Raw genomic sequence first — 27469 nt, forward strand, 5'->3', positions numbered from 1 at the left:
ACTTTTTTCAACCATTTAAAAATGTAGAACCCATTGTTAGCTCATGGGTGCTATGGACTAGATTTGGCCTGTGCGCCATCATTTGCTGACCCCCTCAGTGTTGAATGCTTTTTATACATGACCCATTGTGAAGTATCTTTCTCTCCAAAGCCATTCATAGTAATTTCAGCAGTCTTAGATTCAATCTTGATTCTGGCTGACACCACAGGAAGCTACTTGGAGCAGACAAGGCATAGTTCTCTATAAAGATTTATTTGCTCAGCTGTCACAGTCTTTCAGTTCCTAATATATTTTTTTTCAATGAGGAGTGGCTAAGATTAAATTCTGTTATTTATTGGGAACTCACATTAACTTGAGAAGAGACCATCCTCTTTTGTTCACTTTTATTTATTGGTATCATGCTTTGGAAGCTGGGACACATTAGTTCATAAGTATTATATAAGCATGTTGTGTCTGGTGGTTTGAAAAACTGTCTTTGACCTTACTTCATAGAAGCAGGCAAGATCATCCTTGTGTTTCCTTGTGTTCTTTATCTCAATAAAAAAATTACCAGGGCGCCCAAGGTGAGATAAAAGAATTTCACTCTTCTTTAACCATAGGACATATAAATGCTGTGGTCCTAGAATATTAGTGGTCACCCATTGTTGGTATTTAGGAACTATGCTATGGTGAGTTCTAGTAACTTACGAAATGTAGGTACACTAAGGTACACTCTGGGATAAGCAAGTCACTGCTGTCCTTTACCTGGATTATTGTAGGCAATATCTACCAATTTCTTTTGCCTTTTCCCTGTAAAAGTCTGTTGTTCACTCAGCAGCCAAGATTATCCTTTTGAAACATAATTCTGGTCCTGTCACTTCTCTGCTCAAAACACTCCAGTGGCTGCACATATTACCCAGAGAAAAACCAAAGTCCTTACAATGGCTCGCAGGGCCCTCTCCATTCACTCCTGTCTCTGACCTCATCTTCTAAGTGTTCCCTGGCAACTTTTTGCATCGACACCACTCTTTTTCTCTCTCCCTCGGATATGCCAAGCATGTCCGTTCCCCAAAGTCTTCGTGCTTGCTCTTTCTTCTGTCTGGTTCCCTCTGTCTTCAGATAAGACACAGCATACTCTTTCAAGTCTCTGTTCAGCTGCCTCATGAGAGGTCTTCCTTGACCACTTTATATAAAATTATAATACTTATTCCCTGTCTGCTCCCATCCTCTAGAATGTAGGCTCCAGGAATGAAGAAATTGAACTGATGAATCTCCATTGTCCAGAATAGAGCCTAGTATGTTGTAGGTACATAAGTGGACACATAGAAAGGGAGAAAAATGTATGGTCAGCAGTTTGGGATGTCCTTACTAATATATACTGATATCTGACTAAGGGTGGTTCAGGAGATAGGGGTCAAAAAGTGTGCCTGTGACTGTCTAGGTGACACAGGCAGGACAAGTTGTGTGTGTGTGTGTGTGTGTGTGCGCGCGCGGGGGGAGGTATGTGTGCATAAAAACTGGTAGAGGGATGACTCGGCTTTAGTTAAGTTCTTATTGTCAAAGAATAACTAAGGGCCAGAGCCTCAGATCTGCTTCTCTGATGATTGTGACAATGGAAAAGCGAAGACTTACTGGGATGATAAAATTTTTTTCAGCAGAGGTTGGTTAATAGAAAAGAAACATGACAGGTAGTAAAATAGAGATTTTATGTATTTCCTGTCTGGTTAGTATTTTAAAGATGGATGTTTTGGAATAGTTCCTTTTTTAGGTAATTATAGGTCAACATTATTATTAATTTGGTAAAGGGTCTAACTGAATACTAATTTCATCTAGATAAAACACTCTTATCCCACAGCTTTAAGAGTAGGTTTTTGTTTCCTGTTTGTAATGTTAATTACTCAGTTACCTTTGATATAGATCAAGAATTTATTGCTTGAGTAATCAGTTTACTCAGCAGACAAGTATCACTGTTGGGGAAATTGACATATTAAAGATTGAATGAGATGAGTGTAAGGAGAGATGTATTTAGGGTAACAGAGAAGCAGCAGTACCTGACCCTGCCTGGGTGAGCCAGAGATCCTTAGAGGAGTGAGTAGGAGTTTGGTGAGGGGAGGAGGCATTCTAGGCTGAGGGTTCCACATGTATCAAGAGACCATAGTTTAAAGAAATACATTCCTTTCTTTCCTGGCTAAATAGGCAAAGGTTCAGTTATGTGCAAGCCGCACGTTTCAGAAAAAGCGAAAGTGGTTATCTATGACTGAGTGAATGCTGAGTAAGTGAAAAAAAGAAAAGATTACTGTCAAGCCTGCACCTCAGATTATTTAATTATTTGAATGGTGAATTCCTTCTTACTCTATAGTACTGTAAATGAACCATAAAGCTTTAATAAGCCAGGAATGATTATATTAACTATGTACATGAGCTTGTCCATCTTGGACCTCATTCTCTCTCTCTCTCTCTTTTTTTTTTTTTTTTTTGGTAACACTCTACCTAGCTTTGATGTGTGGCCATGTTAGTAATGTTTAGATCTGGGAATATTTAAACAGCTGGATCAGAAGGGTGGCTGTTTATTTATTTATTTATTGGTGCTTTGGGGGATGAGGATGGGGAGTTATTTTTAACTTGAAATGTATTTGTTAAATTTAGTTAAGCATGCTTTAATTTTTTTTTTGTTTCAAGTATCTAATTCTTCTGAAGTAATTCTCCAGGTGGAATTATGGAGTTTGCAAATTAGTTTTTCATAACACAAACAGTAGAACCTGAAATGTTGCCAGTAAAAGTATCAGGGTACTACTAGAGGAAGATTTTAATTTTCCTGTTAACAAGAATCAGGTGACAAAATACAACCTAAATTTTGATTAAATACACATATCCAAGTACAGGAAGCCTTATACAGGAAGTTGGATAGATGAAACCATGTGTCAGACTGAGGTGAGACTCTCAGGCTTATATACTTTGAGAAAGAAGCCGATGACCACTTGGAGTGAAGTTGAGGGCTAGATTAGAGATTTTGTTTACAAATTTCAAGCGTTCGTATTTCAGGATGCAACCTGCAATTTTATCGCTTTATTTTCTCTCATTCCAGAATTGTATCCTGACTGTAAATTGGAGAAGCCAGTAGCACTGCCAGTGTTCCTTTGAGGAGGTAGTGTCTGGGATCCGGTGCAAGTTGAATCATTGTTCAAATAAGGTAAATGGGTGGTAGTAGAAGGAACTAATAATTAAAAAAAAAAAAAAATGGAGCTAATAACTTTACTGACTTATAAAACCAGTCTTATGTTTATTGTTCATTGATTCCTTAATGGAAGTTCTGGGTTCTTATTAAGCAGTTTTTTTCAGTTTGACAAACTGAAATAAGTCGATAAGTAGCATTGCTATCTTCAATTCCTTTATCTGATTTTTTTCTAAGTTGTAGAATTAGAGTTTCTTTTTTATTTTAACTAACTTTTGAGTTCTTCATTAACATGTTTATTCATTTGGAAATATTGAAAAAGGTCACCTGTAAACTTGACCTATATATAGTTATTGTTAATATTTGGTGAATAGTCTCTTTATGCATATGTTACTTGGATATGTGTATTTAATCAAAATTTAGGTTGTATTTTGTCACCTGATTCTTGTTAACAGGAACAAGTGTTTCTCTGGTTGCTTGCTTACTTGCTTTATCTATCTTATCTATCTATCTGTCAGTCTATCTATCTATCTGCAATGTCATTGGTTAACGAAATCTGGTAAGTTTCAGCTGTACATTTTAACAGTAAGGCATATTTATCTGCATTTTTAAATGACTCATGGCATTTGATGATGAATGTGCCATATAATTTAATTAATTCTTTTTTGATAGACGTTTAGGTTTTTCTCTCATTTTTCCCTGCCTTAGATAACACTGATAAATTCCTGTATACATTTGACCCTTTCCCATAATACCTTTTCTTAACTTAAAAAGCATATTTTATATGTAGTTGTACTTTTTTGTTTTAGTTTTTATTAATACAAAATCCCTATGCTTAGATATGTCAGACCAACAGTTCCACAGAGCTTTTTATGAAAAACAGCAGTCTCTCCCTGCCCCCTTCCGAATCCTTAGAAGCAGTCATTTCCAACTCTTTACTGTTTCTTTCGGTATTTGTGCTAAATAATCTTATTTTGCTATTTATTGATTTTCCAGTTTTGGTATTATCTGTTAACTTGCCACCTCGAATAGTAGTTTTCTGGAAGAATTCCATGACCACCTCACACATCCCCATGTATTGTCACTCTGGTTATAATGTAATTTTGGTTAGAGCAGTATTCACTATTGACAGTATTATAGTTATGTATAGCTTAATCATAGCCAAATCATCTTACATCCTGTAGTTTTCCTTTTTTGAGCATCTTTTTTTATTTTCTCTTTTTATCTTTGTTTTTGATCTCTTTTGCTTAGTTTCTATGTTTTTATCAGTAATTCCTCTCTAAACTCTACCTAGAAGTGTAACTCTTCCTTAGTACTTTAAGCATTTTAGCTATATTATAAATTTTATCTTGGAGATACCTTCTGATCTGTTCTAGGTAGCTCTCTACCTGTCATACTTGCCATCCCAGCATCTGATGATATTGTGATGGTTTTTCCTCTCTTGTGCTGGATTCCATTATCTTTTCTTATATCCTTGATTTAATCTCTTTTGGAAGAGCACTTTTCTCCATTAGCTTCCTGAGTAAAGGGTACACAAGAGATAAATTTTTTAGACATGCATATCTAAAAATACCTTTATTCTGCCCTTGTGTTGATCATTAGCTTGGCTGGATATAGAATTCTATTTTAGAAATAATTTAGCTTCATAATTTTAAAGATACTGCTCTATTGCTTTTTGACTTTGTGTTGGTGTGATGTGAGTTACCTTTGCATATAACCTGTATGTAACTCTATGAAACTTACAAACTTCTTTTTCCCAGTGTTTTGAAATTTCGTGATGATGTAGCTGTTTTCATCCAATGTGCTGGTCATGGTCACTCAGTAAACTCAAACTTATCTCCTTCGTTTTGGGAAATTTTCTAGAACTATGTCATTGATTTTTCCCTCCTTTATTTTCTTTACTCCTTTTCTAGAATTATTTGGATCTTAGATCTTTTGGACTGATCATCCACATTTATCTTTTTTATTTTTGCTATTCTCTTTTCTGTGTTTTCTACTTTCTGAGAGATTTCCTTGTCTATATTTTCTAACTTTTGCTGTATATTTTTCACTTGTGTTCGTGTGTGTGTGTGTGTGTATTTTCGTATTCAGCAAGAATTTGTTTAATTAGTCCTACTTCATATAAATTTAAACAACTTCAGTCCCTATAGATATAATTATGCCTTTTTTATCCATTTGCAAGAACTTGTATCTCCTGCAGCTGTTAGGACAAACTGGCAGTTCTTTACATTTTCCCCTGTGAGTTGGGGATTCCAATTGCAATAAATTACCACTTCCTTCGCACCTCTCATAAAGGCTTTTTCAGTTTGCTAGCATCATGGATGATAGGAGTTATTTATGATATTGTGATAAAAACACCTAAGATGAGCTCGACCTCTTAACAGATGTTTAAGTGTATAACACATTAGTGACTATAGGTATAGTGTTGCACGAGAGAATGCTAATTTACCTTACTTAACTGAAACTTGGTGCACATTGATTAGTAACTGCCCAGTTCTCTTTCTCCTAGCTCCACCACAACCACCATTCTACTCTTTGAATCTGTGAGTTTGTCTAGTATTATAGACACCTCATATAAGTGGAATCATGCTCTATTTGTCTTTGTAGCTGGTTTATGTCACTTAGCGTAATGTCCTCAAGGTTCATCCATATTGTCACATAGTGCAGAATTATTTTTTAAGACTGAATAGTATTCCATTTCATGTATATACAACATTATCCATTCATTTGTCAATGATTTCATCTGACCTTTAGGTTTTCCCCCATCTTGACTATTGTGAGTAGTGCTGCAGTGAACTCGGAAGTACTAATATCTCCTCAAGATCCTGCTTTTAGTTATTTTGAATTAAATACCCAAAAGTGGAATTGCTGGATTTATGTTCTTGTGTTCCCTGAATGAAGCAGAGAAGTGCAATAGTATAATGTTTAGGATCGTAGATAGTTTCTGCATATGTAAAATGGTGTTGTAAATAAATAGTATCTATCTCACAGCAGTGTTGTAAGTTAAATGAATTAATATATGTAAAGCACCTAGAGCGGTGCCTGGATATTGTTGTTTATTAGTTATTATTGCATTCTTGTTCTGTGGTGAATATATCTTTTATCTGAGAAAATTAATGATAAAACTGAAACTTTTTCTGTTTATGGTAAGAAATGGAATCTAATTTTTTATACTATGCTATTAATCAGTCATCCCACCTGTTGATTTATCCATTTTCCTAGGGCTCTGAAAGCCACTTTCGTAAGGGTATATTTTTGGGTATATTTTTCAGCTTTGTATTTTGTTCCATTTATCTGTCTAATTACCCAATGGTTTTATTATTTTAGCCTTATTCATCTTTAAATACTTATTGATGCAAACTTTTCTTTCCATCCTCAGCAAAGTATAATTATTTCCATACTTATATGGGGGAAAACCTAAAGGTCAGATGAAATCATTGACAGATGAATGGATAAAGAGAATGTTGTATATCCACACAGAAATATGGCAGGTCTTTAAGAGACATGTATTGGATAGTTAAAAAATAAAGATTAGAAGGTTATGTACATAGGAAGCCAGTTGGCATAATTTTTAAAATAAGCGTACTGGATTTTAACCTCTCAGATTCTTATCTTTGTGTTCTAAGGCCGCTTTTGATTTTTTTGATTGAGTCTAAGGCACTCCAGTGCTTGTTACAGTGTCTGTTCTCTGTGCTAGGGAAACAAGCAGGGAACAAGATAAATACCACTCCTGTTCTTGAGAGCTTACTTTCTAGTTTGAGGTTGCAGATAAGATAATTTCAGATTTTTGTAAGTGCTGGGAAAGAAATAGGTCCACAAGATAACTTGGGATTGGGAGATCAGTGAGGTTTCACTAGATAATATACTAAAGGAAGAAGACCTTTTCAGGTAGGTGATGAGCTGAGAGCTGAAGGATGAGGAAGGAGCCAGCCATGTTTGAGACTATAGATGAACTTTTATATGGAGACAATGACAAGTGTAAAGGTGCTGAGACTGTAAATGCCTGGCTTGTTCAGGGAACAGAAAGAAGGCCATTGTGGCTTGGGAGAACGATTGCAAGGAGTGACAGTGGTTTGAGATGATGTTGGAGAATTATTCAGCGGTCAGACCTTTTGAGGATTTCGAAACTATGGCAAGCCAGAGCATTCATTGCCCCCCCCCCCTTTTAAAACAACTATACCAGATGTCCTTAGGGAATAATTAGACCTATTTTATTTCTGTATGTAGAATATATGCTGTTGCTGGAGGAAATCCCAGAGGGGAACTGCACTGGTCATATATATCTGAACTAAGTTCTGGTTGAGTTGGATCTGCCTTAGTTTGGGGTGGTCGAATTGTCTCCAGATTTAGATATCTTTGAATAATGCCTTAATTCATTTTACATGGAAGCAACAAGTTGGTTTCTTCTTGATTTCCTTTGTAGACTCAGGTGATGGGTAAGATCCAAAATGATAAAATCTTGAAATCACTTTTTAGTTTCTTACGTAGAGTTCCATATGTATTTAAGACATCTCTCTTTTTCCCCTCAGCTTATCTGGTGAAGTAAAGATGTAAATGGAAAGACATCAGATGGTTATCTCAACAGGGTTTTCTTAGTGGATAGAGACTAGAAACTGCAAAAATAAATGACAAATTCAAAAGTGACTCAGTAATTTGGGATCAGGTTCAGACTTGAGCATTTGAAAAGACATAATCTTTGTTACCTTTTAGGACAGGACGTCCAAGAGAAGTTTAGCGTGAGCCACATGTAATTAATTTTCTAGTAGCCATATTCAAAAGTAAAAAGCAGAAGAAATTAACTTATTTTATTTTTATGTAATATATCCAACACATTCTCCTTTCAACATGTAATTAATATAAAAATAGTTAATACAATATTTTACTTTCTTATTTTTGTACTAAGTTTGCAGTTCTGTAGTATTTATTACTTCAGACCAGCCACATTTCAAGTGTTCAGGAGCCACATGTGTCTTGGACATTGCAGCTCTAAGAGCTCATTCTTCTGAAGGAACAGATAAATTAATATGATTTATTGAATGATACCCTCCCATAACAATTTAAAGCAGTGATGAATTAACATAAAACTAAATAAATTAAAACACAAAATTTTTTTTCCCCTCTAAACGTCTTTGCAATAGACTTCTTTGAGGAAGATGATTTGATTCTATTAAAGGCCAATGTATGTAGAAGATGTCAAACAACTTATTCCGCCTAATAGAATTGTAAACAAGCTTTGTGTAGAACTCCATGTAAACAGTGGATATCTGCGTATCACTGCTGCAGTGATTACTTGATGAAGAAACACTATAGTCCTAGTCCTTGGAATCTGCAAAGAATGGCCATCAACCACTGGTCTTGATATTTTCCCCCAGGTTTCCTAGATAAGAATCTTGGTAGATCGACTTTTTCTTTAAGCTCTGTAAGGTGACCGCTATATGTACCATTTGGTCACCCCAAGGTATTAGTAATAATAATCTCATTTAAAAAAAACTAAATAGTTAAATGTCATGATTGGCTGTTTAATGTATTTTTTAAAAAGATTTGCCATAATGAGAACATAGGCTAGATTGTCTTTATTAATTTAGAAAAGCTGAGAGTTCCTTTTAAAAAAGAATGAGAAGAAAATATTCCCCAATGGTAACACACACCTATTTTTAACACAGGAACTAAAATTACTGTTACCATCCTCTAGAGAGAGAGGAGAGGAGCCTCTGGGGTGAGTCGAGATTATTTATTGCCGGTTATGCTATGCTGTTCATTCTATTTCTCTTAACGATGAAAGTTTAATGGTATAAGATGATCTTGAGCTTAATAGACATCCATTGAACAAATTCTCACAAGTTACAAGTTGCCTACACTGGGGATATTACGATGAACAAGTTCCAAATGAATGGCCTCTCAAGCTTGCTGTTGATTTTCCCTGCTAACATAAAGCAGCAAGGGAATGTTTTCCAAAGGTCATAACCTTAGAATATGACCCGCTCTTGCTTCTATACACCTCTTCAGTGCAGCACATGCTAATTTAGCCATTAAAGGTATAAAACACTTTTTCTGTGTAAGAAGATCTAATTATTTACTACTGATAGCAAGAAAATGGAATTGGTGGAGAAACCTGTTTGCTCAGAGTAGTTCTATCCCTGCTCTGGGGTTCTAGTTAAGCATAGCTTTTGATGTGAACTCACCTGCTGCATGCCAGGCAGTTAACATACACTTACTAATTTAATTCCCATGACAGTCACTTTTGGAAGATTAAGAGTATCTTATCCAGCTAAGCAATGGAGGAGCTAAGATTTGAACCCAGTTCTTTTTTGGTGTCAAAGCCACTGCTAGTTGCAGAACCTGGTCCACTGTTATAAAGTGACTCTCAACAAGGATTCTGTACATTTGAGTATTTTAGATTAAGTATTTGTATCATCCTATTCCTTCATTTGCACCCACCTTTATGCCCATCTTGAAGTAACATTTTATTATGGAAAACACAGAGCGAAACTGGTCCTTATTTGATTGATTGCTGTGTGTTGGGATTATGGGTTTCCTTTCCATCAAGCAGGGATTTCCAAGCTGTCCGTCTACCTTGGTCTTTATAACTGAAATATGAATCCCCCCCACCCCCCCGTACGATTCTTTTGGAATATACGGAAAATTGCAAGGATAGTACGGAATTTCTGTATTAGTTTGCTAGGGAACAAATCAAGATGTTGTCTGTCTGTCAAGGCTTAGTTCCTTCTGATTGAGACCTGTGAGTTAACAGGCCTCTTTTCTTGGCTTATAGATGGTCATCTCCTCCCTGTGTCTCTTTGTATCATCTTCCTTCTGCATATCTCTATGTCCACATTTCTCCTTTTAATAAGGGCACAAGTCCAATATCTATGTAAAGATCTTATCTCCAAGTGACATCACACTCTGAGATACTTGGGGTTAGAACTTACACAAATAAATTTTGGGAGTGAAGGTAGATAGAGTATATTCCCTATGCCCGATTTCTCCTGTTATTAACATCCTACATTAGTATAATGGTACATTTGTCACAATTAACCAGTATTAATACATTATTATTAACTAAAGTGTTATCCCTATTTTTAATGCATAAGAAAACTTCAGTTCAAAGACAGGATGTGACTTGAAAAATCCTACTACTAGTGACCTTTTTTGACTTTACTCTGGTGCAAGCAAAAGAAAACTTCCAAAGTCACATTATGAGCCTGAAGAGATAATAAAAGATAATTTTCTACCTATAATTACAACAGGATAGAGAGCTTAGCTTGTCTTTCTTGTTTGCTGCGTGTAGCATGATGGATGGCATACGCAAGTGTTTATAAATTCTAATAGAATGAACAGAAGAATGCTCTTGGTATTTGTTGGATTATGGTATTTTTGGAGAATATACTCACACCAGTTTACCAAAGTAACTATGAAGTAGAAATTGTGAAACTTGTTTTAATGAGAAAGCAAAAACTATCTTAAAAATTGTGAAATGATTGTGTATTTACCTTCCCATTAAGCACCTCTTAGTGGAATGTCCCATTTGTGTTAGTAAAGCTCAATCTACTACCTATCTTGAAATCTTTGAAGTTGTATGACCAATATTATCCACATTTCACAAAAGAATAAACTGAGATCTGCAGAGATCATTATTTTCTTAAAGTCCTTCAGAATTCCTCTCTTATTCTCAGTCTCTTCCTTTTGCTGTGACATCATTAGGTAAACCATGTACTTATAACACAGGGTACTGGAAATGAAGTTGAATTTACCACCTACATTCTTGTTATTATTTCAGAGTACTTCTAGGAGTCATAATAAAAGAAATCGGTGTGTAAAATTTTTCGCATGCATATTACTAGTTTTTTTCAAGCTGGTGACTTAATTAACTTCATTATTCGTGTATGTTTTTTCAGATCGTTTTGAGCATTGATTATGTTGCTTTCTTTGAATATTGTATAATAAACATGCCAGCTGTTTTAAGACTTTCATATGTTTTGATTCTGGGGTATAAACAGCAGTTTGATTGAAAGAATGAATAAAAGTATTTCCCAGCAAAGGTTTGTCATTATGATCTTAAATTATATTTTCTCTTGTGTTATAAAAAATAAAAAAGCTTTTATTTATTTATTTATTCCACATTGATTTCTGTGTGGAAATAAGGTTCGAAATAATTAGTGCCCCTCTGTATGCCATATTCTGTGTCAAATGGAAAATATTATAGCTTGTTGAATTTTTCCTACCTTTACAAGTTATTGAGAAGTAATACGGTCCTATTTCTTTAAAAAGCGAAACATGGAAGGGGTGGCATTTGCCATGTCAGTGGGACAAGAAACTAATTCTCTTACTGAAGAGCAGGAAGGAAATGTGACCTCTTGCTGTCTTTGTGATGGAAAGAAGCTAGCAGCAGTGTCCTCCCTCACCCTAATACAGGATTCTGTAGCAGAGCCCTGGCTCATTCTGGGAACTTATCTTTCCCAAGTGAAGTTGTTGCTGCCTGAATTAGGTGTAGGTGGATTACCCCTGATACAAGTGATTAAAATTTAAGTGTAGTCAGAAGGTAAGTGGCCAAGTCTCTGGTGAGCTATTTCCTACTTTCAGGCAGATTGGCTAGTTTTTATGAAGGAGTAGAATGTTATATGAATCTTAAATGATTCCCTCTACAGTAAATTTCAGAGTTGATGAGATAAGGGTGGAAGGATGGTTTCTTTTTTAAAAGCAAAAGTTTAACTCTTTTACCATTTAATTCCACTTTTAGGATACTGCTAAAGTAGGGATGAGGAATGTCCTCAGTTTGTGCAAACTTGTTTTTTTGTCAGTGATAGAGCTGTTTCAAATTCTCATTTTATTGATGAAAAAAATAGGCACAAAGAGGTAAAACACTTGCCCCAAATAGTTTCTGGTTTATTAGGGGCATTAGTTTGGTTTTAGTAAATTTCTCTCATCTAAGGTGCTTGAACACTTCCTTGGTGCCAGTTATTTTTTCCAGCTTTTTATTGCTTACCAATGGCAATGAAAAAGATCAGTTTGCCCTCCCCCGGGGGTCTTGCTATTTTAGGGTGGCTGGGGTTAGAAAGAGAAGACAGCAGTTTGCAATAGCCAGACAGGAGGCTAGAGGAACATCTGTTGTTTTAGTGGATTACTGATGCTTGAGCTTGAAAGAGAGAATTCAAGACTTTCTGAAGTAGGGTGGGCTTCTTGCTAGATAGACAGGAGTCCATAGTCCTCACACTCACCCGCAGAAGTTAGAGCATCTGGTGGCTTTTGGAAACCCACTCTTGTCAGACCCGTCAGAGCAGCCCAAAGCATTCAAAGTAAGTAGCAATACTGTTAGAAAAGGAATTACCCCTTTTACTCACGTTTGAACTGACAGCAAAAAGCCATCATTGTGTGTGTGTGGGTTTTTTTTTTTTTTTTTAATTTTTTAAATTTTTATTTTTTTTGCTATACAGTTTGGTAAGAATTTTCTAAGAGACAGAACTCTGTTCCTGTTTGCCATCCAAAGAAATACTTAGGCTAGAAAAGGGAGAACAGAGATGGACTTTTCGGAGGACTTGGAACTGAACTTTTGTGGATAAGAGCTGGCCCAGTACTTCTCACATTCCAATATTCTTGACCTAAGGGGACAAAAAAAAAGCTCTTTTATTATTATAAATAATCCATGTGTACTTCTGTGCCAGCCTTGCCATTCCTTAATTGCTGTACTTATTAAATGACTTCAGAGCTTACCCTCAGGGAAACTTCTTAATGCTCACTTTAGAAAAATGATCCATGTGTTAATGGATAGCTAACATGAGGCTTTTTTTTTTTTTTAACGTAGTGAAGTCAATACACAGAGTTGGGCCTTTTGTTCTTGCAGTAATCCTGACATAGGAATCAATGGCCAGATACTGTTTCTCTGGGTGTGTGGGTTTTATGGCTGTTCCTTAACCTTCCTACTTTTGAACAGAGAGGTGTCTCTGTGCTGAATTGCTTCTGTGAACTTTGTAGTCTGGTTCCTCCTTGAATTTTCTTTGTAGCCTAACAACTTTTAGAACAGTCGAGAATTTATTTTGTGAACAGGTCTACTGTTAGCATAAGTGAACTAAAATATATGCTCTCATTAATAAAAGTTATTTTTAGGGAAGTTGCTAGTAGGGCTTGCATAAAAAAGCACATTGGTAAAAAATTCCAATGTCAAGTATTTCCCCAAATGCCAAATAGTTGAAGTAAGCTCACAAATTTATAGTGGATTTTGGACTCCATAGAGTTACAAGCCTTAGCTTTTTTGTGTAGCTGATCAAAAAATGTAGTTTATTAATAAGTATTTTCTTCCTTCTCATAATAATTTTCTCAGCTGTTAGGAAGGATTCACACTTCTAAAAACAAGTTGATGAAAGAGCCCACAATGGGATTGGTATTTTGGATTACTCATGTCCTATAATTAGGAGATAGTTTCATGTTGCACTTTGAAATTTACTTTAAATGTGTTTGAACTTGAGTCAGAGTGATTGTTATTTGCTGATAAAAGATTCTCCTTTTATACTTATTTTCAGAGCACACATGGAGAAGCATACAGAGTTGGCACCATTTGGGGTCCCTTCATTGCATGTTTGGGCTTTTTAATATAAGAATTCTCTGATATTTTTAGGGAAAAAGTATGGGAAAATAGCTGCCAAGAGTCTGGCTATATTCACCCAAACTTATCAGGATTTTGACCATGAATAGAGCCCACCTGCATAGTTGATGATTTTTAAAGCTGAATGATGGGTACATGGGTTGAATCAACACTTCCATAATAAAAATTCTTTTAAAAAATAAAGCCTAGTTGGCTATAAAGCTGGCCTTTCTTAACCTTAAAAGCTATAAAAGGACAAAACAACTCCATTGTACCAAAGTTCCCTGAAATGGACTTTGGGTAAAGTGCAGTTTTATTTATTTAGGGTCATGTGGAAATTACTATTTTAGATTTTTAAAATTTCTCAGAAATTAATATTTTGATTTTACATTACAGATAAAAGAATCAACACCATTAACTCTGAATGTCAGCAGCTTTTTTTTTAGAATATTATGGGGAACCCACCTATGAAATCACTAGCCAGAAAAATTACATATTAAGTAAAAATCGAGTGCTTCTTCCATCCTGTCAGCCCTATTTTGTGTCTCTCCCTTCTCCTGCCTTCCTTCTATATCTTCTTTTCTGCTCCACAGAGGTAATCACTGTTAACAGTTTGCTTTATGTGCTTATATAGATATGTCTTATATGTACATCCGTATCTACATATTAACACATTTTAAAAAGCAAGTTCTACCAAATTTTGTGTAATTCAATAAGGTTTGAGAATTTTAGTACTGAGCTCCAGAATAATTTTGATTTTATAATATAGGCAAGGGCAAGCCTTTTACTATATCTTTAAATTGTTTAATCGATAAAATCATCATGTTCTCAAACCCCCCTCTTTTTTAGGAAGGTACTTAACACACATCTGAGTATTCTCTATAAACTTTAAGTACTCAGAATTGAATTAGTGTTACATTTACTAATTTATTTAATAATTCGCGAGAGCCACTTAATAGAGTGAATGTCAGTAAGCGGTCTCTGAGTTGATTTCTTCAGGGATATGGGTGGGGTGTGAAGCCTTGGCAGAGTGTTACTCTAGAGATACCCACAGCTGCTCTTGATTCTCTTTTCTCCTTTCCTTCCCTCTGACACAGGAGAGGATAATCTCCAGAGAAAAGTGTAAAATAGTAAACATTGTTAATATTTCACCTGAGCTCTGCTTTCCTACTGCTAAGTACCCAGGGGCAGACAGAACACAAAATCAGGACCACTGTTGGCCTGCAATCTTTTATGGCTGGCGAATTTCTTTTTTGGTTTATTTATTTATTTTTTTAAAAAATTACTTATTATTATTTATGCCTATAGCACCTGATCTTCCTAGGTGGTCTCCCATCCAAGTACTAGCAAGGCCTGACCCTGCTTAGCTTCCGAGATAGACATCAGGCTTGTTTAGGGTGGCATGGCTGTAGACCATGGACTGACCCACATTGGCCTCACCTTCTCTGTCCATTACACCAGGACCTTCTGCAGGTAAAGCAGATGTGCTAACCGCTACACTATGGAACCATGTCCTTTTTCTGTTTTATTTTTGTATCTTTTCTTATCTACCTCAGTAATTTGTGTCTTTTACAGCAAGAATTTTCTACTTGCCTTTCTTTAGTGACTTTTGAAAGCATAGCTATTTTGACTGGACTTGGTAGCAATGGAGTTTCACTCTAACCTGGTGCTAATATATGAAGTGTGAGTATCTCCCTAACACTGATAGCAGCTTGGCCTTCTGTGCCTTTGAGTAAGATACAGAAAAGATAAGAATAAATCTCAGCTTCTAGTTTAGCAGTGGTTACTAGGGCTCTAGTACAAACTTATTTCATTCCTGGACTGTATTGTTAATAGTTGATGAATCGATCTTTTATTATTCCTTCCTGCTTGTGTGGTGAAGAGATTGGAGAAGGAAGAGAAAGTTTGAAAGAGCCTTTTCATTTATCAAATACCAAGCAAGTGTCCATTCTATGACTAAGCACTGTGAAAAGCCCTGAAGGTAAATGGAGAACAACTCAGACGTAATCTTCAATCATTTTATTTTGTAGATTCTTGGGTTTTGTTAAACTTATTTGGTAGGACTTGTGTTACCTGTCATCAAATGTAGTGCCATAGAAAAGTGTGCTGTTCTCTTGGCAGAGCAGAGAGTCAGTCCTTGGCCTGGTGTAATGGACAGAGAAGGTGAGGCCAATGTGGGTCAGTCCTCGGACTTTTCTATTCTCTTAAGGTTATGTTAGAAATCGATAAACAGGAGACTATTTTAAGACCTATTTTAAAAGTTGATGAGACAATTAACAGTTGAAAATCAATTATTGTAATACATTGTATCAATAGAAAAAAGAACTAAAACCATATGGTTATCTCAATAGATACTAAAAACATTTGAAAAAATCCATCACATTTTTCAAATAAAATATTCAACAAACTGGGAATAGAAAGAAATCTTCTCAATCTGATAATAGACATCTATGAAAAGCTGTATTATCATCATACTTTAAGGTGGACGGAATACCGATTACTTTCCCCCTAAGAACAGGAACATGACAGGAATGTCCACTCTTGCCACTTTTACTCAACATTGTACTGGAGGTTCTAGCCAGGACAGATAGGCGGGAAAATGAAATAAAAGGAAGTAATAAATGAATTCAAGGCTACAGATCAATATGAATTGTTTTTATATACTAGTAATAAACGGGAAAGGAAATAGGAAACAATTCCATTTCCAGTAGCATCAGGAAGAGTAAAATACTTTGGAATAAGTTTAATAAAAGAAGCACAAAACTTGTACTCTGAAAACTACAAAACACTGTGGAAAGACATTCCATGTTCATGAGTTGGAAAACTTCGTGTTGTTAATGTGGCATTTCTCTTGAAATTGATCTACAGATTCAATCTTTGTCAAAATCCCAGCTGGCTTTTTTGTGGAAATTGTCATGCTGGTTCTAAAATTCATATGGAATAGCTAAAACTGTTTTGAAAAAGGAGGAAATTGGAGAACTCATGCTTTCTGATTCAAAATGTACTACAAAGCTTCAGTAATCAAGACTGTGGTATTGATAGAAGTATAGACATGACAAGTCAATGGAATAAAATTGAAAAGTACAGAAATAAATCCTCTCACTTAAGGTCTGTTGATTTTTGACAAAGATGCCAAGACATTTCAAGAGGGAAAGAAAAGTCTTTTTAACAAATGGTACTGGAACATATGGATATCTACATAGAAAAGAATGAAGTTGGACCCTTACCTCACACCATAACACAAAAATTAAATCAGAATGGATCATAGATCTAAATGTAAGAGATAAAAGTACAAAACTCTTAGAAAACAACTTAGGAGTAAATCTGTGTGACCTTTGGTAAACCTTTCTTAGACATGACATCAAAAGCATAAGCATAGTTAACATATAACTGAGCAATACCACTCCCAGATATGTACCCAAGAGAGAGATAAACATCACACAAAAACATGTGCATGAATGTTTATAGCAGCATTCTGCATAATAGCCAAAAACTTGGAAACAACCCAAATGTCTTATCAGCTGATGAGTGGATAATGTGATCTATCCATACAATGTAATGAAAAAGGAGTGTAGTACGAATAACATGTTATACATGGATGAACCTTGAAAACATCATGCGTGCTATGTGAGGGAAGCCATTCACAAAACCCCACACATGTAGTATTTTATTTATAGGAAAGATGGAATTCATTTAGGCAATTCTGTAGCGACAGAGTGTAGGTTGCCTAAGAGTCAAGGGGTGGGGTTTGGGATGCAAATGGAAATCAGTCTTACTGTCTATTTTAATTGATTTTTCACTAATTTTCTCCCCTGTTCTTACTAATCTTGAGAGCAGTACTGGACCGAAAAGCTGGTTTAGGCAAACGCTAGAGCCAGGAGTCCCCCCCAGAAAGAGGTTGGTGTTGAGCTACTTCTCTGAGGGATGGATGCCTTTGTAAGGAAGGACGATTTTTTAACTTTTGGTGGTTAATGTTCATGTTTCTTTTTAATAGCTCTTTGTTCACTACAACCAGCTGTAGCTTTCTAGTCTAGGCTCTCTGAAATCATCTGTAACAGAAACATTCTTCCTGTCTTTGGCAAGAGACTTCTTTTTGCACTCAAAGTTCTGAGACATTTCAGGCAAAGCCTATTTCCCTTTTTTGCATATGTTATGAGTTAGAGATAGAGATGGGAAAAGAGAGCTGTCGACTGCCTTCGACTGCCTTCGTTAAGCATCTGTTTTGCTGGTTTAAGGTAATTTTGCTTCAGAGATAGTCTTTTATGAATTTAACAGTTGGAAAAAATTCTGATGGGTGGGATATAAAAATGGAGGTAGCCCATAAGGTAATGGTGATTCAGTGGTATAATGTCTGTTTGAATTCTGGACTTAACTAGATGTGGAACTCTGGGGTGGGGGGAAAGTTACCTAATCCTGTAAGTCCTAGTTTCCCCTTCTGTAAAACAGGTACAGAACATAGTATGTAATGAGATTTTACAATGAGTTAATGCTGAAGATTTGTAGCTCCTTTTCTGGCATATCAGTGAATGTTAGCAGTTTTCATTGATAAATCAGAGTGCCAGGGAATCAATTTCTAATGGATACGGATCTACCAGGAAAGCCAGTCTTCACCTAGGGCAGTCTTTTTTTGATAGGTCCATCCAGAGACCAAATTCTGAGTTAGAAGGGTGTTTGATGAGCATATTCTAGATATAGAGTAAGAGGAGCTAGGTGTTCTTCAGTAGGAAGTCCATCAAATCAGGGTGCTGAATTGTCCTTTCTGAAGAAATGGTGTACTCTGACCTCTCAGGAGAGTTCCAATTTAAAATCTTGTTTCCCAATGTCAACATAAATATTCTGTGAACTGTATATTGCTGGATACAGATGTCACACCCACACCCCCAGCCTGTCTCAGCCAGAAGCAGAGCAATAAAACTTTTGTTTGGCTATATCTTAACTTTTAGGTTTGAACTCTGTGGTCCTCTTCCCTACTTCTAAGTGGATATTTTTCTTTAGATAATTATTATGGGTCATTAAATCATAGCCTTCTCTTTCTCTAAACTGCAAGAAGATGTAAATTCTTTATGCTTCAGTTTCTCTTTTTCGATGTTTCAATATATATTACTAAAACTTGTGTTTATAAACTCATGTCATAGATGTTACACATTTCAGTGTATCTTACGGTATTTATATTTTAGAGACTTTTCTAAAATGATTGTCTCACGCTGAGATTTTTGCATTTCTTATTGGTGGGTTATTTCTTGGGAAGATTTCCATAGGTGATTGTTTTTATCCATTGTTTTGACTGTTAGTTTTGTTTTAGAGTGTGATATTTTATTGCTCCTGTTCCAAAATTCTTTAGGCTTAGATTTTCATTGGATCCTGTAACCCAAATTAAAATAAATGTTGTTCCTTTGTAACATTCCTGCTTCCCTGAATTAACGCTAGGTTTCTATCATAAGGCCTTGTAGTAAGAACCAGTAATGAAAGTTTCATTACTGATAAGTTATATTCTGATAACCTAAGAAAGTAAAATAAAGGTACCTCCTGTTTCATTGCTGAAGGGAAGCAGCTGCTGCTAGATAAGAGGCTGGCGTTTATCAGAATACCTCATACTTTGGTCAAATTGGTTGTAATGTGGACATTGAAATGAGAGTTAATACCATGAGAAATGTTCTGAATATTCTGTCTAGGCTACATGAGATCTCTTGAAGAAATTGAAAATCCTGTGAGATAGTAAGTTTGATGTTAATGGGAATGAACAAAGGATAAAAAAAGTATACAGAAATTAACACTCAGTGAAGGCCCTGTACAGACATTAAATTATAGCAGGCACCATTTAGAACAGGTGTAGCTTTCCAGAGATCAAACTGTTTATCATAGGCATTAGTTCCCAGGCCCAGCTCAATCTCCATATCCTTCCAGGGGTTGAGAGAGGTTTAAAATAAAGCAGGGGTCCTCAACTTGCCCCAGGCTGCGCACTGGTACCAGTCCTGCCAGTCCTACCAGTCCAGGGCCTGTTAGGAGCTAGACCTCACAGCAGGAGGTGAGCAGTGAGCAGCAAAGCTTCATCTGTATTTGCGGCCGCTCCCCAGCACTAGCATCACCGCCTCAGCTCCACCTCAGATCATCAAGCATTAGATTCTCAGAGGAGCACCGATCTCTGGTATCAAAAAGGTTAGGGTCCGCTGCTTAAAAGGACTTAATTTCTAATTGATTTTACATATTAGGATGACTGTGGGTCTGTTTTATGTTACTTTATTTTCAGGTTGTAGTATGTTTGCCTTAGATTTTTATTTGCTTTTGACTAGTAGTAAATCCTCTTTCTGTAAAAATACCAGTTGAGTATTTTCTGAGAAACCCTTTTTATGAGCCTGGTATTTATGAATTGAAGGACAGTTGTGTGATTTCTATGTAGTCTGGCCATTTAGGGCTGCCAGGGTTGGAACCCCAGGGTGGCCTATTGAGAGGCTTTATTTGGCACTATTTAGTTTTGGGAACCCAACCTCCTGCCAAATATAACTTCACAATAGGTTGCCTGCAGGGTTCCATACATGGGGCAAACTGTAGTAAATACTCCCAACATGTTTGTTTTCTGGTGAATTTTGCTGGCATAGTCACTAGGGACACTATAAGAAAAAACAACAATCCAGAGTGAAAAGAGAGGAGAGGAGTAATTTAATTCTTCCTTATCTTTCAGAGTTTTTGCTTTAAAGAAGCTTACTTTGGCCTTCTCTGGCAATAGAATTCTTTCTTTTTTTTTTTTTTTTAATTATTTTTTTTTGGTTGGTTATTTATTTTTAGGAGTGGCAGCCCTTGGTTGACCTCACAGATTGCAAGGACCTTATCAGCTTACTATCTTTTATTTTTTATTTATTTTTTACACCTACATCTCCTGGTCTTCTTAGGTGGTCTCCCATCCAAGTACTAACCAGGCGCGACCCTGCTTAGCTTCCGAGGTCAGACGGGATCGGGCTTGTTCAGGGTGGCATGACTGTAGACAGTACTCCTTTTTTTGAATTTGAAAAATAAGACCTATGTTTTTAATGATACAAAAGCCATGTAATTATATATCTTAAGACCGTTTTTTTTTTTTTTTTTTTTTTTTTTTTTTAAGTAAAATGCACCTGTTCTTCCAAGAACTGTTTTTTCAAGGCCCATTGATCTGCTTGGTAATTAGACAAGTGGTTTGAGTGGAGAAGGCTTGGGCTTTGAAAAGAATGATAGGTCTGGAAACTGTCTTCTTACGTGGTTCTGCAGAACAGTTTGAAAATGAACCCCCTTGCTCCAAGTGACAGAGTTATATTTGAAATGATTTCAAAAGGCTGTTTGAAATTCTGTACTTTGGTTTTAAATAAAGGCTGGGGTGGTGGTGATGGTGGTGGTGGTGGTAGTGTGTGTGTGTGTGTGTGTGTGTGTGTGTGTGTGTGTGTGTAAAGCAACAGTTGTATAAATATAAGATGGGGAAGGAGGACATCTTGCAGTAGAAGAAAGGTTTATGAAAAGGCCTTCGGGTCTTAAGTGACTCAGAGCGCAATCCAAATCAACATGTGTGGCTGCCAGAGAGAGAAATGAAATCTTAGAGTGTATTAATAGTGTCTAAATAGTTTTATGTTAGTCTGCATTTCAAGAATTCATTAAGTTCCGAGTATTCCAATGAGGGAGGACAAGTAGGAATTTACTGAGTGACAAAGAGTAATTTAATAATGTAGATATGAAATGACATCATCTGAAAAATGTTGGAAAGTTGAGGATATTTGGGTGTTTAGGAACTAGGTCTTTTTTTGTATGAAACTAAGTCTTATATTTCTGTATCCTAATATGCTAAACCTATAATAAATAGTAAGAATTTATCACTGCTGTTAATAAATAATAAGTATTGGTCACTAGGTGGATTCTTTTATACTGCTGGTATAGGAACATGGCTACCTTACCTAAATTGTGAGGTTGTTTTTAACCAAAATAGTTAGTTGTGTTTTAGGAGATATGTTTTTTACCCGAGGCACATTTCATAGTTATGAGCTGTTATGTTATGTCGTAGTTCTTCTGTAGGGACCGCACTTTTTCATAATATTCTAAATGAAACAGTCTGTTCAGGAAGAATAGATGTTGTTCAAAAAGCAAAACTTTTTTGGGGGGAAGTTACAGTTTGAACAGAAACCAAGGTAGATAACTTGTAACATGTAAAAGGTGCTAAATTGATTTCCAAGGTGATATTTGTCCGTTTTACTTCCCATTATATTTTTAGAGCACAAACACAGAAGAAATGTTAGAAATGGAAAAAGCTAAGTGTATATGAAGTTGGAAGGTCTTCAAAATAAGAATTGAAAGTTGTTTTGAACAAATTTTGGTAATTTGATCAGCTGGCTTTAGTTGTGATTGTCCCTACCTTATACTAAATATATATTTTATATGTTTACTTATATTGCAAGAAGAAACAACATCTTTTGGACACTTCCCTTTCTTTTTGTGTGACTTGTTCTTCCTTAATCTTCAGGTAACAGCTTAAATGCCACCTCTTGACCATGCTGTATAAATAACTACCACATTGCATAAATTTTCCAACATAACGTGCTTTGTCTTCTTCCTAGTACTTGCCAGATTGTATAACTACAATATAGCTTGCTTGCTTATCTGTCTCTGACTCTAGATTATAAGCTCTATGAGTGCAAGAATGAAGTCTACTTTAATTTACCATTGTTTACCTACTGTCTAGATAGAGCCCTCGAATGAATTGTTTCATTTATTTCCATTTGTGGTTCATATTGTTCAGTTATTCTACTTAATTCTCAAGGTATAATGATGTTTATCAAATTAGTTTCAATTCACATTAAAGAAGTTCCAAGATTAGGTGTCACAGTATTGCTGCTCTTACATATACTTGTCAATTCTAGTAAGTTTAATATATGAAGATGTGGTAAGTTTAGCTCTATGTGTATTTAGATGCCAACTTTTTCTTAATAAAAACTGGCTTTTTCAAATTTCTTGGTTGAAATGAGTATTTCCTTTTTCACTAACTGTTGCTCTTTTTCTTTTAAAGTCTGATATTGTCCACCTGTTGTGTAAGTGATCTAAAAGGAATTTTTATTTCTGGCCCAAGCTAAAATTGAAGATGGGACAGTGATGTTGCTAGGCAGACAAAAGATATCCTTAAACTTATGACAGAAAAAAGCCAGTCAACAAGAATGAACAGAGAGAATCCCAAAATATGTTGAAGGCCAACAAGAAAAAAAAATGTTTTTTCAATATTCACTTTCTGTAAATTGCTCATTTACACCTTCAGCCCCTGTCTCCAAGTAACTTATTCCTTTACGACACCACTGCCAAAAATCAGCTCTGATCTGAAGTAGCTTTGACCTTGCTAGAACACACAACAGTTTGATCCTTTTGACAGGATATGGACTGTAGCTCTTTGGTATCCTCATTAACCCATTTCCCATCTCCTGAGAATACTTGCTGGTGGTGCTTGTGGCTGCAGCGTTTACCCAAAGATAACTCGTAGATTATAGTCCTAACCTTACTCTAAAAGCTTGCTATGAAATATCTCACTATTATTATTTTCATATCGTTCTAGTATATCGATAGTCTTTGGAAACAAATGACATCGTTTTATTTATAGCTTTCTATTTTTAGTAGTGGTATTTCCATTTACAAAGTATAGTAATTCTCAATTGCTGAAAACATCAAATCCTAGAAATCGTAGCATTCCTACATGTGATATTAACACAGTTCTTGAACAGTTAGCCAAAGATTTGGTGAATCTGAATTATGTATACATTTCTGTTAACATTAGAATTAGAGATAAGTTCTGTTTAGAAGTAACTCCCAGAACAGTTTTTATGTAATTTTTTACCTTGAAAACCAGTCAGATTTGCTTCAGCCTCAAAGAGCGTGTTTATGTAAAATTAAATTAACCCTGGCAGAGAGCTGCATTTTTTTTTTCCCCCTAAATGGGAAATGGATTAAGCAGTTCCTGGCTTATTTCCCTTTGTCTCTGGCTTCCTAGCAGTTTCTCAGTCTTCTCTGTGATTATAGTTATTTCCCCTATGAACTGGAGTTATAGCAGCTTCCTGGACTTTCGCCTTTCCAAATGTTCTTAAATTCTAAAACACTTATAATTGGAAACAAATACCACCTTTCACCTTTTCTATCTCTTGCCTCCTTTACCAGATTCTAAACTTGGTGAAAGTGGAAAAGACTTACATTCATTCATTCTATAGATTTATGAATGCCTTCCATATGCTAGATACTGCTGTAGAGAGGCAGTATAATAGTGGTTAAGAACACAGTGGGCTTGGAGATGGGTTGGCTGGATTCGGATCCCAGTCCTGTCACTTAAAGCTGTGTGTCCTTGGGCAAGTTAGGTACCACATCTCAGGATCCTCATCTGTAAAATAGGATATAACAGTGTTCCCCTTGAGGGTAAAATAAGTTAATAAAAACACTTTTTAAGCATTTGCTGTTAACAAAATTCATAAATAACAAAACCATTGACTCACTGAAGTAGTGATTAATAAAAGTTAATTGTGTGCACATTAAAAAGACAATTTTTGAATTGGAGCACTCAAATCGAAACAGGGAATGAGGCTTCGGGATATAATTGTTATATAGCATCTTATGTAGTGAGAAGGCAGTGACTGTTCTTCAGTGGTTGGTTATAATAATAGAATTTTCAGTGGTTACTTTATATCAACTTGGGAAACAGTTCAAGTTTTGTTTATGATTTCCAGAGGCATAAGCAAGAAATGACAGATCAGGGTAGTCTTGCAAAATAAGCTAAATTAAGCTTTATTTGTGGGACTCTACTGGTTTTGTCTACTCGGGGAAATTTCAAGGCCAGTATCAGTTTTTTATTTTAGCACTGTTCTGGGCATTAAGTAAGTAAAGATGAGATTTCTGCTGGTGGAGAGCTGAACTGGAGCAGAGGAGGTGGGGAAGGGGGAAGGTCTTGGATTAGACCCTAGACAGTGACTGGCATGGCTGCTTTGACTGGCCAGGGCAAAGCTCTGCATAGATAACTTTTGAGCTGAGATTTGAATAACAAACAATCGTAAAGTAGGAGAGAGTGAAATGTTGATTATTATTTTCCTTTCATAAACTGGGAGCAGCAGCACTTAAAAGAATCTTGCTGAGCAGTGAGGGAGCAAGGTGTGATGTACTGCGCCCTGGAGTTTGGCTGATTTGGCTATCAGCTAGCTTTGTGATCTCTGACAGATCCCTCATTCTTTCTGGACTTTGGTGGACACATGCTTTAGCACTTCACGTTTTTGCTTCTTGGAAAATGTCCAAAGTTCTAGTAAGGTGTAAAGGAGAATAAATGAGTTGTCTTGACAGTGCACCTTGCTGACCAAACCCAGTAGTCACTTGTCAGGGCAACTCTGAGACTCTCTGTTCATTCCATGGAGGAGAGAAGAAAAGGAAAAAGATGATTGATTTACTTTTCTTATGGGAAAATAACCCTAAAAGAATGTGAGCTCTTGATGCTAATGACTAGCTGGAGGAAATTGATGATTCTTCAGTTTATAAATTACTTTAGTGCTATGTTTATGGAATGATACCCTGCATTTTACAGGATGTAGTACTTACTATTGGTTGGGGTATTAGACTATTCGAGAATACTCTCACAGTTTTAAAACCTTTTCTTTGGAAGTAAATATTAAGGATATGCTTCATGTCTTTAAAGTCCAGGGATTAGAGAAATGGTCAGATGTGCCACATACACCATAACGAAGATATTATTGCAAAGGGTTTCTTTTGTTAGAACTGGGAAACCTGTCTCAGGCCATCTCAGGTCAGCTAACTTAGTTTGCGCAACTTGTTTGCTTATTGAGAAAAAACTATGCACCAAATCATTGCTAACTCACCTCATCTTTGCCAGTGTTTTATAGTGTTTTCCAGTTGGAGTTACATGTCAGGTTTTCCATTGCTGTTGTGGGTTGGTCTGTTTGGGATTGTATTGCTTAGAAATCAAGTCCTCCTTGATGAAAGGGCAAAAGATGCTTTTTAAAAGTTAGATATTTCATCTATTTTTAAAAAATTGTTTCTGAGTCTCCAGAAAAGTTCAGGTTTGCAAAAGGACTCACTTATTTGTTTGAATCTATTTTTTTACATTAGGTGTAATTGAAAAGTGACTGACCCTCTCTTCAGAGATGTCAAAAACAAACAAATCCAAGTCTGGATCTCGTTCTTCTCGCTCGAGGTCTGCATCAAGATCTCGGTCTCGTTCATTTTCGAAGTCTCGATCTCGAAGTCGATCAGTCTCTCGTTCAAGGAAGCGCAGGCTGAGGTAAGGAGGTGTGGTTGTATATTGATAATCACTGCATCGGGCAAGATGGGTCTTTTGAAGATCTTTTGTTTTACTCTTTCTGTGAATGTCAAATGGAGTTGGGTGGTTGGCTTGAGGTGGAGGGTTAAGATGGAAGATACTGCACATCTCTTCAAATGCTACAAAGCCAAATCAGCTTGGCTTGCCATACTGTTTGTCTAATTCCTTTTCTCCTCTGCCAGCATGTACTGTTTCTCATCTACTTTGGAAGAAAGAACATTTTATTTATATTTGAACTGCTTGCTTCAAATCTCTACATCTGATTATTTTTCAGTAAGGTATTTTTTGGAGGCTTGGACCAAAGTTTATTTTCATTCAGCAATGAAAGGATAGCTAAGAGGATTAACAGTATGATCAGCATTACAAGGAAAAGAAGTCTTAACATACTAAAATAATTAAACCATAAAAAACTTATCAGGAGTCATTTATATACATCTGTTATACCAATTACTAACAAGCTGCATCTATTTAGTAAGCACATCTTAAAAGTAATCTAAAAAGCACTATTGTAAACATTACTTCATCTTCTTACTAAATGTGTAAATAATTGTTTTGAATTGTCAATATTCTTTATTTCAGTCAGTTTTCACACAATCTAGGTGGGATTTTCCTATTTTTTATTATGTCTTGGAATAGAATGTCAGATCTCCAGCGTCTTTTCCTCTTGATATGTTGTGAGTTGGGTTTTTCATTCTTTAAAACTATTTTAATTTTCTTTGGCCAGTAGATAGGAACTTTTCAGTAGATAAAAGTCTCTTTTATGTGTGTTAGGGAAATACCGATATATTTAAATACCAAAGGAAGATCTTTGCACAATTTCATTATTTGGGGGTCAGAACTTCACTAGGCGAGGAAGTAATTTCTCAATTTTGCCACTTGGAACTCCTGGTGTTTATTTCAGATGAGTCTTTAGATCCTTTTCTTAAATGACTTAATTATTAAATTTTTAAAAGCCTCAGGAAAAGTTGTTACAAGGTTTATTTTTGATGGTTCCATAGTACTTCTAAAAGAGTCTATTGAACAAATTGGTTTGTGAGATTTTTTTCCCCTCCTCTCAACAAGAACAAGTTAATTTCTTAAATGTAATCTATGAGAAGCCTGCTTGAAAATTAATTTCAGACCAGAGGTTGAGCGAAAAGTTGAGTCTCTCCCTCAAACAAAAGAAATACTAGATTTTTTTTTTTTTTTTTTTAAGAACATTACACCTACATTACTTACACCTAGGTAACCACTCTTAGCTTTTTTCTTTCTCCCATTTTTGGAGGGCATGCATTTTCATCCAAAGCCTTGTTCAGGCTCTAAGCTAGATAGGGTCTGTCTATTGCCCAGTTGTGTTAAGACTCTATATAAGTAAAATCTTGTCCTCCCTTCTTAGCCTCTGTCCCCAAAGGAAGAGGGAAAACCCACTAAATATATTTATATTTACCTCAGGAGGTTG

The 27469-nt window shown here is 35.9% G+C and overlaps 1 protein-coding gene and 1 pseudogene across 4 annotated transcripts in view; one reads left to right on the plus strand and one right to left on the minus strand.

Annotated features, from left to right (window-relative positions):
• THRAP3 (thyroid hormone receptor associated protein 3) overlaps positions 1-27469 on the plus strand; it is a 65418-nt gene that overhangs the window by 21068 nt on the left and 16881 nt on the right. For 3 of the 4 annotated variants that reach the window (XM_016147209.2, XM_036231767.1, XM_036231769.1), the window contains exons 2-3: positions 3065-3169; positions 25821-25992. In XM_016147209.2, the coding sequence (XP_016002695.1) occupies positions 25856-25992 (137 nt within the window). In that variant the 5' untranslated portion in view covers positions 3065-3169; positions 25821-25855. Of the gene's footprint in view, positions 1-3064; positions 3170-8814; positions 8868-25820; positions 25993-27469 lie in introns of all 4 variants that reach the window. The other variant, XM_036231763.1, reaches the window with a different exon arrangement.
• LOC118606676 lies at positions 20590-20708 on the minus strand (annotated as a pseudogene).

Source organism: Rousettus aegyptiacus, unplaced genomic scaffold (genome assembly GCF_014176215.1).
Source record: "Rousettus aegyptiacus isolate mRouAeg1 unplaced genomic scaffold, mRouAeg1.p scaffold_m13_p_1, whole genome shotgun sequence".
In the NCBI taxonomy this organism is placed as follows: Eukaryota; Metazoa; Chordata; class Mammalia; order Chiroptera; family Pteropodidae; genus Rousettus; species Rousettus aegyptiacus.